The 14,729-nt window shown below is 33.0% G+C and overlaps 1 protein-coding gene across 1 annotated transcript in view; it reads left to right on the top strand.

Annotated features, from left to right (window-relative positions):
- Window positions 1-14,729, top strand: part of LOC150076901 (proteasome activator complex subunit 4-like) — a 514,513-nt gene that overhangs the window by 144,087 nt on the left and 355,697 nt on the right. The window contains exons 13-15 of the mRNA XM_090386346.1: window positions 5,032-5,121; window positions 10,976-11,040; window positions 13,939-14,092. Of these exons, the coding sequence (XP_090242472.1) occupies window positions 5,032-5,121; window positions 10,976-11,040; window positions 13,939-14,092 (309 nt within the window). The remainder of the gene's footprint in view (window positions 1-5,031; window positions 5,122-10,975; window positions 11,041-13,938; window positions 14,093-14,729) is intronic.

Here is a 14,729-nt window from a genome sequence, read left to right as displayed (position 1 = left end):
AATAAAAACAATTTGCACTTTCTGGTTTATTGGACTTTTCTGTTATAAACGGGTAGTAAATTCGATCTTATTGCATTTGCGATAATGCCGATAACTGGAATTGTGTGGGTTTTTACATTATTATGGTGAAATGTGTTTCCCATTCACTGAAGTCTTCAATCATAAAAAACAAATAAATTTTCAAAATCTTCTCTTCATTCTTATTTACTTTATTTATTGCAATGATGAAGGGAAAGCGACCAACAGAAAGTGCAAGTGGTGGCAGTGCTAGGAAACAAAACAAAATTAATTTAGAAATTAAGATGAAAATGATTAAGAAGTATGAAGCAGGACAAAATTTGTCATCTATTGCATGGGAATTAGGTCTCGCTGCTTCAACAGTGAATACTATTTTAAAGGACAGTGCACTTATAAAAGAACATGTTAAAGGATCAATGCATTTAAGGTACAGTGATCACAAAACAGCAATCACGTTCTATATCGAAGATGAAAAGCTATTAATAATATGGATAGTAAATCGAATTCAAAAACAAGTGCTGCTGAGTTTAATAGCTGTTCAAGCAAAAGCAAGAAGTATTTACGAAGATATTAAGTATAAGTACGGCAAACCCCAAACCAAGTTTGTGGGACACAATGGATGGTTTTATCAGTCAAATTCGGTACACATAATTGCGAGTTCTGAATAAGCTTTTAGGGAAGTTCCGACTTACATAGAGTTTTGCGGAATACGACCGTTACAAAAGTCGGGGAATGACTGTACTTAAAGGGATTGCTTATCAGAAAAAGATAAATAGTGTTGCCTTTGTTGTTAGGATTATCTGGTTTTCTGGTAGGGAAATGAACAATCTGTGCGAGATCATTAATAATTGCAAAATCCTTACTATCTTGACCAGCTGAGTCCATGTGACTAGAAAATAGAAGCCAGCTGGGGTTATTAAAGTGGACATTAAAGTTACATTAAAGTGGACAATTCAACAACGTTGTAACAGAAGAATTCTTACTATACTCATTGCTACTTCTTTTATCCCATGATTTTGGTGGATTTAGTTTTTGGGCCTTCATTATGTGAAACAGACCTTATTTCAGATGATATATTAGGATACAGTCTGTCCTCGTATAGCACGATAGTTGTGTTCCTAGAAACCCTCGTGCAATGCAAAATCGTGCAATATAAACAACAGGCCCTATGGGAAAAGTGGGGTTAGGTGCTGACCACCCAAGATTGAACACACATTTGGAACCAAAACATTACCAAACACAATAAATAATCGGGTAATTTTAATCGTTATAAAATACGTAAGTATTTTATAACGTAATAAAAAATATAATATTTTTTTATTATAATATAATAAATAATAAAAAATAAATATTTATTATATTATAATATTATATTATTTATTATATTATAATAAAGTGTTTTTAGTATTTTTTTAATACTAAAAAGTATTTTATTCGTAAAAAAATTATTATATTAAATAAAATACTTACGTATTTTATTACGACTATTACGTAATAAAATATTGCTAATGCTTTTGCTTCTATCCTAAGCAAACTTGTTTTTTGTTTGATTTTCTATCCAAACAGATGACAGCCATTCCATCTCTTCCAATTCTTTGTGTCTTAATCTAATGGATTTTAATTACACTTTGAGTTGTTCCCGCTATGAAAGTTGTTTTTATTTTCTCCTCATTCTTTGTAATTCTCGGCGTTGCCTCATTTAGGTGTGTAGCACGTGCAATATCACATGGTCTTTCATTTCGCTCAAAGCGTTTCACAATTTCATAACAATTTCATATTTTTTTCTCTATCGACAGAGGCGGACTGGCCATAAGCCTTACCCGGGAAATCCCGGTGGGCCAGAGGCCGGTGTGATTTTGGCCATAAACCGTAGTATGAGGCCACTATAAATTTTCCCGGGTAAGAATTTTTGGCCCAGTCCGCCTCTGTTTATCGATATTGCTTTTTTTTTTTTCTCTCTCTGAATCTGCAGTGTCTTTGCCAGGACGCTTCCTTTTCACACCTTTTAAGTAAAGTATTTCACTAATTTTTAGGGAATAAAGCGCAATTACAAAACGAGGAGGCACGCTTAATACACATAAACAAAGCTGCGCACATATAGCAACTGAATAAACAACACCGTAAAGCCGAGATACACTATTAACACCTCACATTTTACTAAAGCACATTTCTAGGGGTTACTACCATAAAACAATAAAAACAATTTCCAGTTTCGTTTCTGTTAGTGTAGTGGAATCTGTTATAAACTCCATCTAATTGCATTTGTGATTATATCGATAGCTGGAATTGTGTTGGTTTTTACGTTATTATGGTGAAATGTGTTTCCCCTTCACTGATATAAAACATATAAATACATTTTCAGAATCTTCTTCATTCCTATCGTGTTGCGTTCGGTTGGGGTGATTCCGCGTTCGACTGCCATTTCTTGTAAACACAAAGGCGAATCGTGCATAAGCGAATTCGGTTCGTGTTATATAAGATAACGTATTTATAAATCGTGTAAGATCGAATTCGTGTAATGTAAACACGTGTTATACGAGGACCGACTGTATTTGATGTTGTGCTTGCTTTTCTGGACACCCCCCCCCCCCTCCCCTGATATTTTTCTCTTGCAAAAATAACAATTGTCAGTGTGGTTATGCGGTTCTTGATTCACCAAAGGAACTTTTTAAATTTCCCAGTTAGCCACATTCTAAGAATTGTAGTGCGGGTAATACTTATGTAGAGCTCAAATTTTGTCATGATCACAATCTTGCAACCAAAGTACAAAGAAGATGCATTTTTAGTAATACTGTAGATTTTCTTCCTCTGAGTTTTTTGTTTTAAACTATCCACACATGTAGAAGAAATTTTCAGGGTGATTCAGACATTTCCTTTGCTTCTGCTTAAACATTTTAACAATCAAATGCTAAGCAAAATACAAAAGACCCTAACGATATACACAGATAAATAGTACATATACCAGGAGCTGAACAAAAGTATTGCCTTCTTTTTTTTTTTTTTTTTTTTTTCAGAAAATTTAATTCCTACAACTATGCCTTTTACATCAATTAATCCTCAATCATTAATAAACACTGTAATGTCACTTAAAGATCCTTACCCAAAGTGTCTTACCCAAAATTTAACTGTACTCACATCTACAGTATTGTCACCATAAACATTTTTGAGACATGTATGGATTTCGATAGGTGTCACTTCTTCCTTGGTAAGAAATTCAGTCACCAATCTTTGCTTGATATGTATATCTGTAACATCCATCACTTTGAGTAATCTGTTTTCTGCACTCGTGAAACTGACCACAGTGTCACTCAGTATGGTGAAACTAGAGACCTCTATTGACCACTCAGTGACGTGAAATGATCTACAGCAGCACCTTTGAAAGCAAAAAATTAGGACATTAATTTCGTACCAGTTCTGGTACTCACATCTCAAATGCCATTATTGAAAGCGGAGGTAGCAAGCAGACATACAAGGTTCAACATGTTAACCCTACACAGCATTACTGCCATCGATGACACGTGCAAACTGTATTGTTTGCATTTAATACAATGGAGCTCTGTCATATCTTCTTTCCTAAATATTACTTGAAGACCTGTTATATTTATATATATAATTAAAAAGCAATTTGTACAGTGTTTTTGAATGTGATGAGGAAAAATAATGATAGGTTACCACTGAGCTATGGTTGTGTTGAACAAATGCTGGTAAGCTTGGTTCATGTGTCAGCTGTCTTTTTAAAATTTTTTTAATTACCAAGACCTTATCAAATTTTCTGGAATTTGATGTTGGGCTGTACTTTTCATTCAAATTTACTCTTAATATGAGGGTCTCATATTTCAATTGATGAAAAATCTACACATCAATTAGTGTTCATTACATTAAAAAAGTGTTTCCTTATAAAGAGAAAGGAAGCTTATTATATAAATATACCTATAATGTGGAATCAAAGGAAAATGAAAGAATTTTCAACAATGAGTTAATGCATCAGTTAAAATAGTAAACTGTGAACATTCAGAAAGCATCAAGAATCAGTGGGAAAACATCAAAACTAATGTAACTGCTGCCAAAAAAAAAAAAAAAAAAAAAAATGAGTGATGCAGAAGGTATGGAAAAAAAAGGCTGTGCCAATGAAGAAAATAAAACAATGATAAATACAAGAAAAAAATGCCACAGAAACTTGCTTGAAAGGAAACGAACATGCAAGGAAAAAAAGAAAAAAAATTATAATGAAGTGAAATGAAGCAAGCAAATTTATAGAGAACAAAAGAGAAAGTGCTTCAACAAAAAGCATGTGAAATTGGAGGAAGCAAGCAATTAGCAAAGCAACACAAAAGGTCTTTTATGGAAATAGTTGGAAATATAAGAAGAGGCTATAGAATATTTTTCCTCTTGCTCAGACAGCACACATGAGGGAGCATCAATATAAATCCAGGAGAATGGTTTGCAGGATGTGTGGAAATTTTCTTTCAGCCAGCAGGTAGTCAATTATTGAAAGAAACTTTTATCTGGGCATTGCGCAAGTGGATAATTTGAAGATATTTAAGAAAGACCTAGACAGTTATTAAAGGTTGGACAGGTCATGTGGGAAGGTTTTTTTTTTTTTTTCTTTTTATGAGCTTGCATCCTTGTGTCATTTGCCACTACTAATATTAATATTCATTAGTTTTATTTATTATTATTTTTTTTTTTCCACAGTATTTCTATACATGCTCCAAGTCTTATGTTTTTCTATTGATATAATGCTTATATACTGAGATCATCAGATGCGAAGGAGCATCTTCTGGAATTAATAAATTTTGTAATTAGAGGTATTTTCTTGTTATATTACTTTTGACTTTGGAAAATCCACTAAACCTTTGGTTATAGTATCCGTGTGAACAGAATATTGAAGGTTAATTTTTTATATGTTGGCTCTTTTTTTTTCTTTTTTTTTTTTTCTTACTGTGTAATATATAAATTACTTAACAGCAATCCAGTATGAAGATTTATAAAATAGAGTATTGTTGCTTTCAGGTTACTTTTCAGTTCATCTCAACATTTACAGCACTTATTCCACTAATAGATTGTTCTAAGGCTGTCAATTTTCATCCTTCGCTCAATGAGGTATATATTTTTATCTTTTATTAAATCATTTATCCATTACCACGCTGTATGTTATTGTTATTTCTTATTATTTACCATTGTGTTAACCTGCTGTTGCACTGCCACCTACCTTTTTTGACATATCTGAAATGAAGGTGTAGATTGAAACTCACATGAAACTTTGAAATTTTCAACTTTGTTATTCAAGCTAGGTTTTATAGTTTGAAGAGGCTAATGATTTAGGAGCAACATGACCCAATATTTTTGGTGATAATATAGTCACCAAAAAGCAACAAGGCAGTAATATTGGAATGGAGGAGGGAAAGGCAGTTGTAAGGACTCTTCACCCTAGACAAGTCTGCCAGTTTAAATAATACAGAAAAATTTTCTTTTTGTCATTGATTATCATCTGGGAAAAAGGACTATTCATTACTGCTAGTGTTTTAAAGCATGCATTTCTATGATTAGATATATCAGTGAAATTCTTTAGTACACTAATAAAATAAATGCATGCATATTTTGACAAAATTTTAGTCATGATATTATTGACACAAGTTGACGAGTCAAGATTTCACAGTTTAGCCAATGAGATGTCCTTACTAGTCAACAGTGGGAATACAGTGGATCCTCTATTTTTTCTCTGCTTCTGTTAACTGTGTGTGTGTGATATCACTAGATCACTCAGAAAGTTTCCTGGCGCCTCCATAGCCAGGTGGGCAGGAGCGGCAGTGCGTAGCACATGCTTCTCGATTAGACCGGGGTTCGAGCCTGTGACCACCAAATACGGAGAATGCGGAAAGGTCAGGGAATGACCACTGCATATCCTCGGAGCAATATGGCCTTAGTTGCTAATGCTCCTAAAAACCGAATAACAACAACAATAACAGCAAGTTTCCTTGACTTTGAAGAGATATAAAAGCCTGCATGGTACATGTCTTCAGAGTCAAAAGTGCGAGGGGTTTCCGAAAAGTAAGGTAACACATTTTTTCTCTCGATGATGTTTAATAATATGAAGTTGAAATTATACACCAAGAAATAAATGAACATGCACTACTTCTCCACAAAGTCTCCAGTTTTATTGATGCACTGGTCCCAACGATGGATCAGTTTATCAATACAAGTACTGAAGAAGTCCGTGCCCACACGCAGTAACCAACGTCACACCGCCTGATGAACTTTCTCATCCATGGTGAAATGTTTTCCTGAAATGTGTTTTTTCAGATGGCTGAACAAATGGAAGTTTGAAGGCGGTAAGTCTGGGCTGTAGGGGGAATGTGACAGGATTTCCTATCAAGTATGGCGCAACCACTCGTGAGTGGTGTGGGCAGTGTGTGGAGTTGCATTGTTATGCAACAAAATCATGCTGCTTGTCAGGAGTCCTGGTCATTTGCGTCGAATGTTGGCGTTCAGTTTTTCCAACGGTGCACAGTAAAGCTGTGCATTGATTGTTCCTCCCTTCGGCAAGAAATCCACCAACAGAATGCCTTGGCAATCCCAGAACACTGTGGCCATGACTTTTCAGACACTGGGAACAGTTTTGAATTTTTTGTGCATTGGAGATTGTGGATGTTTCAAGGTCCTGGAGTCTTGTTTACTCTCCAGGGTAAAGTGATGAACCCATGTTTCATCTGCTGTGACTATGCAAACGAGAAAATTCTCATCCTTCATCACTGTATCGCAACAGGTTCTCGAGACACATCCCCATGCATTTTGCTTTGTCCTCCTCTGACAATTCTCGGGGCACCCAGTGGCAGCACACCTTTCGAAAGCCAAGGACATCATGAAAAATTTCATGAACAGTTGACTTACTCACGTTTACTATTTGTGCAATTTCATGCAGTTTCACACACCTATTTTCAAGAACAGTGCCTTTAATGTGCAAAATGTTGTCTTCTGGCTTGCTCGATGAAGGCTTGCCCGCCTGATATTGATCTTCAATGTCAACACGGCCTGCTTTAAATTAATTACACCAAAAACACGCCTGCTTCTTTGTCATCACCTTTTCGCCATACACAGCAACCAGTTCACGGTGAATGTCACTTGGTGAAGACCCTTTTGCTTGCAAAAAGCGAATAACTTCACAAACACCTGTTTTGGACCACACTCGCACGGTAGCTGCCATTTTACAACTGGAATCTGCTGTGAGGCTACAGTACCGCAACACTGCACTGGCGGTCTTTTTGAACGTTATTAACGGGTTTATCTGTCCACTGCGTTTCATCTCATTCTCTTTCACCATTATTAAGAAAAAAAAAATTGTTACCTTACTTTTCGGAAACCCTTCATATTACTGCTATATTGGTGAAAACTGTGTGTGTAAACAAGAAATGTGGCCAAAAAAAGGAAGTGTGGTGTTTTGACATTGCATGATAAATTGAAAATCATTGGTGAGCACAAATGTAGAATCAAACACTTGGATTCTGTGGTGTATGAATGGTTCTAGCAGAAATGTGCAGAACAAACTCCAATTTTCTGTCTTTGCTATTAAAAAAGCAATTTAATTTAATGAGCAGTCAGAAGTTAGTGAATCTTTTCATCCCTAGGAGGGCTGGAAAAATTTTAAAAATGTTATGGGACCCGACAGCTTGAAATACATGATGAAAAGGTGAGTACTCATTTGGTTAAAAGGCATAATCCTTCTGAGCAAATATACAATGCTGATGAATCTGGAATATTTTGGAAAGTGCTTCCATCAAAAATGCTGACTGCTGAGAGTGAAAGAGGAGTACCAGAACACAAAAGCAGCAAGAGTATAACTGTAATGATATACTCTAATGCTATCAGTATACACACAAGTTAAAACTTCAGTTTGGAAAGCTTAGCAGCCAAGATTTTCAAGGGTACAGAAGGTAAGATTCTTACTACGTAGTTATTATAACCAGCCTAAAACTTAATGAATCAAGAAATCTTTAAAATCTGTTTTTTTTTTTGTTTTTTTTTTTATATGATTTCATTCATTCATAAGTGAATATTTGAAATGAAAGGGTCTCCCAGCAAAAGCCATTCTCTTGGTTTGCAATGCACTATCTAATTCATATATAAGTCAGCACTCTGTATGGATGATGGAGAAATAATTTTTTGTTATGTACCTTCAAATATCACTGCTTTAATCCAAGTTATGGGCAAGAAGTGATTGAAAATTTAAAGCACTGATATTGTAAATGTTTCTGTTGTTAATTATAGAAGAGAACAAGGAAATGATGCAATTGTTTAAAGGCATGGACTGTACAAAATGCTATTTTTGTAGTGCAGGAGTAGGGGTGAAATTTGGCCAATTGCAGTTCAGCTGTCTTGGAAGATTTTCCAATGGTATCAAATTTAGAGCAGACAATTAATTAAAACACTGCAGCAAACTGTCTTCAAATTGTGAAAAATGGGTTTCAAAGTATGTAGTAGATAATAAAAGAATGGTTTGATGATATTGACTATAAAGAACTCGACTGTGCAACTAGAAATGATTGTGTGATCATAGAAAGAGGTAAATGACAAAAGTGAATTATTCATTTAAAAAGAAGTTTAAAGGCTCTGGAAGTGACCGACACAGGGCTGACATTTATAGAACAAGAACAGGATACTAACTGTGTTGATATACTCTGCATGTGTAAAAGACATAACTTCATTTGTTGGGGGGAAAATAGAAACAAAGTCAAATGTTTAATGACTGACTACTTTGCTGTATAATAAGCATTTCTGTTTGTTTATGGAGCTGTAGTACAGCACAGTAAGTTGATAAATTGACTAAAGTATATCTGTATGTAGTAGTTTATAGAGCATTTATTATTTTTTGTAAATGTTTCTAGATTTTTGTTAATTTTTTGTGTGTTTCTAACTTTCACTGTAAAGTTAAAAACACACACTTTGTAACTAGTACTGAATGTTTTATATTCTAGCAGTATTGTAATTCAAATGTAAAATAAAATAATTCTACGAACTGTGTTTTTTGATTATCTGGTGTAATGTTCCAGTTATTATTATGGATAATAGAGATTTTTTTAGTCTCATAAGGTATACCCAAATGGTTGGCAATTTTTAATGCCTTTACCTAAATAATTTCTGTACTGATAGGCATGCCATCAGTTCTTTTTTGTTACACAAAGGAAAGCACATATTCATTGACTTCTGGATGCCTGCTCTATTTCGGTGCTGTGAAAGCGTTGTGTGTGAAACTGCTACTATAGTTCAATTTTCATAAGTTATGTTTCATATAGTTCAATTTTATGCCTTATGACAACTGTTTTTGGAGTGGGCATCATAAGTGGGCCTTTAGTTTTTTTTATGCCTTTTTTTCTGTGGTCACCCATGTTTGTTCACAATGTGTTGAGCTCATCTATCTGGGACAAGGAACTATGAATTTTATGTGTTGATGACTGCTGATTCTGGGAATATTATAATAAACATGTCTTTTGATACAGTATTGCCAAAATCATCATATTGTTCAAAATTCTCTATGCAACAATCATAACAACTCAGAGTAAGCAAGCAAGCTTTGTGTTGCTTGAAATAGTTGCATACATTACATAAAACATGTTCATTTAAATTTTTGGATCACTCAACAGCTCCAATAATGTCAAAAAATTAAAGTATGTTACATTTCCATTTGGACTCTGTTAGATGGTAACTTTATCACATATAAGCTGAATCCTGACTTTAAAAGTGTCAATTTTGGATAAAAAAAAAAAAAAGTATGGTTTTTATTTGAGCAAATAAAATCCTGTAGTGATTCATGAAATGCCAAGCCCATGACTGCTAAATACAGTTGAAGTTTGTATTCACAATTGTAAACTCCACTGGCCTGATGGTCATGCTGGAGTATAAACAAGAACAATTTTTTTTTTAAATACTCTAGCAGAAGCACTAGGTTAATATGATATCAGAATACCAGGTATCACAGAAACTAGAGTGATGAAAACAAGGGTGCTGTTGCTAAACAGTATTATAAATTAATTTATTCTGGAAGCAAGATATAAGGAAGGTGTACCAATAGCTTTTATAAGTTGTTTGGAAGAAATTTTAATTGCGTCAGAAGCATTAGGCAGTAGAATTATGTGGGTAAAATTTAAGATGCAAAGTTGGGTAATGAAATTTGTTGAAGCATAAGGCTCAAAAAAAAAAAAAAAAAGACCGAACAAAAGAATTATTAATATCTTAGAAGGGAAAGTAGATAAATAGCAGGGTAGGAAATGATAATTATGTCTGTAGAGATATTTTAGGAAAATTTTAAGAGCAGTATACATAACAGTAATGGTAAAAAGGCTACTAGAACTTTGTGCAAGCAGTGCACTACCTATTGCAGACACATATTTCAGCATAATGATAGCTATAAGTTTATGTGAAGAAAGCAAAACAGAAACCAGAAAAGGAGAATTGACTATATATCAGTACATTATACAGGGAGGTTTTGTGAAGACTTTTATATACCTGCAAACCTGCTCCTTCAAACTTTAGAAATATATGGGATCAAGGATAATATTTTGAGGGGAATAAAAATTTATATAGAAATGTCAAATCTTTCTGCAACGAAGAGTGAATTTGAAGGAAGCATTGGAAAATGGTTTAAGGTTAAACTTTGAGTGAGGTAATTTTAATTTTCATGGACCATTTAATAAAAGAGTGTAAGCTGCTGACAAAGTTTAATGTGGAAGATCTAAAAATTAGCTTATTATAGTATGCCAGTGATATTATGCTATTAAATAGTCTCTAGTATGACCTTTAAGAATATATGAATAAATTAGACATAAAGGTCATAGAGAATTTGAAGTGAAAAAAAAACTGATTTTGTGGCTATTTTTCAAAGTCAAATTATTTTTTTTTATTGGCTCTGAAAGTTTATGATTTTGAAAAATCCTAAATGACATTACTTTTCTTAAATTTGCAGCATGAACAGGAATTATGCTTAGCAACTATGGAGTTTGAAGACTTTGTTCTACAGTTCATGGATAGGTAAGGAAATATCTTTAAAATACAGTGGGGCGTCATTATTCAAAATGATTGGGACTGAGACTGCTTCTGATAACAGAAACTTATATTGGATAATAAAAACTCAACTTTTTTGCATTTTTTAGGGACTTGCCATAAACTATTACCATACAGTATTTAATGCATATCTAATTGTAAGAAAAGTATATATAGAATAATTTTAAAGTCTTTATTATTAAACAAAATACAGTGCAGTAGCATGCATAAAATGTGCAATATATCTAGTATACACTACATAAGTTTGTAATTTTATTCTCTCTTGTGTAATTTAATTACTGATTAAAACATAAAATTATAAATGAAAGCCTGATTTATTTTTTTTAGATTACGCTACTGTTATTACTATTTATATAGGCACACCTTGTTTGGTCTTTTGGTGGTTTTGTGATTACATTACATTACAATCACTGAAGAATTGGACGAGAAAACATCTGAAAGGTGTATGCCAATAAATAGATTCTAAACTTTACATAGGTGAATTACTTTAGGTTTCAAGGTATTTGAACATGCTATTCAAATAACATATTAGCACATTACATCTAAACATCTAAGGCTACATTGCACTGTTATATCATACACAAAGAATTCCATTTGTTACACTTCCCAGAAAAGTTTTCCAAAAGATTAAGGTGATCATTGTCAAATACAAGTTTTAGCAGATATTGAATACAGATGGATACTAATTTTTCCAGTTTGGGTATTGGTTGAGAGTTCATTGGCTACACACTGTGATCATGTAAACAGTTTAAAAGTTTGTACTGTAACACCATTTTCTTTCTCTTTGGTTTGGCCATCAGCTCAGCTAACATAGATCTTGGTTAATATCAGCTGATATAATAGAGGTCTTACTGTAATTAAATAATGTGTGGAATGTGGTTAAGTATTGTTAGGATAAATATAATAGCCAGTTTGTTTCTCTGAAACTGCACAAATTGTGATTTTTATGTAGTAGCAGAATACAGGAATATCTAGGTTGCCTTGTTCATTTCGATCGATGTGCACAAGATTTTTAATATTGCGTACTTGCTAATTTTAATAGGGGTAGTTATCCTTTTTTGACAACCCATGTACTCCATGGTAGCAAGGAAATCCACTTTTTTTTTGGGAATCTCCTCCTATAGTTAAAAATTAAAGAACAAAACAGGTTGTTCTTGTTTTAATTGCTGGTTTGTATTGTGTAGCAGTGGGGTTTAAATATGACTCAACTAAAACAACAAACAATATTATTTAAAGAACAGTTTATTAAACCTACTAAAGCTTCTAAACTGTCAACTCTGCCCCCTCTTATTATTCTGAACTCTCAATGTAAGCAACAGGTAAAACTGTTCTGAGTCATAACCCTTGGGTTCCCAAAATTTCAACACAGATCAGAGTACTCTTAGTCTCTTAATCCTCCCTCCCTATCTGTGTCCTTTAATATGTTAATAAACAAAACAAATCATTATGATTTCAATTTCCACATCTGACATCTATAAAATTTACAGGTTTCGAATTCAGATACAACTCTTTCAGTATGTATTAACGTTTACAATTAAAGGAAGTGCATGACCATTTGTATTTAATCTAGATTGTGACTTATATTCCAGTAAGAAACATCTTTACATTAAAAAAATATGCTGTTTAAAACAAGTTTTCTGAGACCAGCATTTTTAATTCAGTTAAAGATTTTTGCTTTTTAAAATTTTGCTGTGGATCCTACTATATTTTGCTTCAACGTTCAAAAAATTTTTTCAAACCGCCACTTAAATAAGAGAAATTCATATACTTAAATCAGTGCCGAAAAAAGAAAATGTTAAGTCACGCGATTACTGTATTTGTTTAAGTTCACCATTTTGAAAGTGAATCCTGTACTGATATCATGAATTATACATTGTTTTGCATTTATTTTAAATTAAAAGTCCCTAATGTTAATTAGTGACAAACTTGATATAATAATAGAAAGGGAGTAAGTAGAAGTGTATTAATGGCAGAATATAACATTGGATTGTCAACATGTTTATGCTTTTTATGTACAGCTAATAAAATTGCATTCTTAATCTCTCTATTTCTTATTTAGCCTCATTATTTTTGCATTAAATATATTAAAAATAAAACTTTCTAAATAACAGGAAAATTGAAATAACGGCATTTTGAATCCCTGATGGTGCTGTTATTCTGAAAGTCTACTATATTTTGTTTATATTTTATATGTTATTTCGGCCTTTCGTTCTCCACCACCTTTATAGAGAACAAAAGAGCTTTTGGTGTAATTTACAGTACGATATGAAGTTTGCTAAACATTACAGACAGGCTGTAGGGAATTTTTAATTTTTATTTATTTATCAATGAAATCTGAAAACTGACCATAGAATATGTGCAATATATAGACATGTATATTAATATCCTGTGGTCTTAGCTTCATCAGTACTTATTTTAAATGTCTGAAACATTTAAAAGATATATGCATATTGTTCTTCCAGTAAATTCTTCTGTGCATCTGAAATTGATATCTTATTTTCCTGGATTGGGAGTTAAGTCCACAGTATAATTTCATTCTTGTGAAGAATGGAGGATGCAGACAAAACTTCACAAAAGAGAATATAAGTCATTGAATAGAATAAAAGTTCTGAACAACTGAGCATTGCATTAAGACCTCTGCATTATTCTCCTCACCCTTGGAAATTTCCTCTGAGATACCAAAAAAGTTCTGGAAATGAAAAGGGAGGAGAAAATATCAGTAGGCCAGAGCCAAGAATAATGATGTTTTGTTTATCTGTGTCAGATAAACAAAAAGATAGGTTTGTCCCCCCCCCCCTCACGAAAGTAGTGTGATTATAATGTGTCTCATATGTCTTACAACCTTTTTCCATAACTTTTTAATAGGTGTTTTGTTGTGATTGAAAACAGCAGTTTAGAACATCCCACTCGTCTAGATAGAGAGATGGAACGTTTAAATGTTGAAGAAAATATATTGGAACTTGGACTCTCATCAACTTTTAATGGAATTCTGACCCAGTGCTCACCTAAAATATATGAGGTTTGTGAAGCTCAAATTTACAATTAAATTTTTTTGTTAATTATCGTCAAAAGTTATTTTATGAAAACTTGAAACATCCAGTTTAGTTGTCTTGTTTATTTGCATTTATTTGTTGAAAGGTGAGGCCTCTGCCTCATTTAGAGAGTAAGCTCTAGGGATTTTTCATAAATTATATTTATTAATTAATGAATTAATTAAATAATAAGCATAAGTGTAATAATTATATGGCATTTGTATATGTAAAGGAGTATATTATATTATAATATAATTAGAATGCATTGTATTGTAAATAATCAAATATCATTATCAAATTGAAAACTTGTAGTATCATGCCTCAAACAATGTTGTAATCCTTATAGGACTGAAGACTGGAAACAGTGAGTTCTTGTAATGTAAATTGTTTAAGTGTTTGCCATTGAGTTGCTTCAGTTCTTTTAAATTGTATCATTTCAATAATAAATTTCTTAATCCACAATCTTAATCTACCATATAATAGTGTAGTGTTTATCAGTTCATTAACATAATAATGAACAGTCATATGGACCCCTTTTCCAAGTATTAAGATATTGTGCTTTTTCACCACCATTATGGAATTTCCTTAAAATAAGCTCCTTTGGCACATCAGCCGCCATTCTTA

The sequence above is a fragment of the Mastigoproctus giganteus genome, chromosome 12 (genome assembly GCF_048544385.1).
Source record: "Mastigoproctus giganteus isolate SK-2022 chromosome 12, ASM4854438v1, whole genome shotgun sequence".
In the NCBI taxonomy this organism is placed as follows: Eukaryota; Metazoa; Arthropoda; class Arachnida; order Uropygi; family Thelyphonidae; genus Mastigoproctus; species Mastigoproctus giganteus.
The sequence above is the reverse complement of the archived record's forward strand: the minus strand, read 5'-3'. Positions and strand labels throughout refer to the sequence as shown.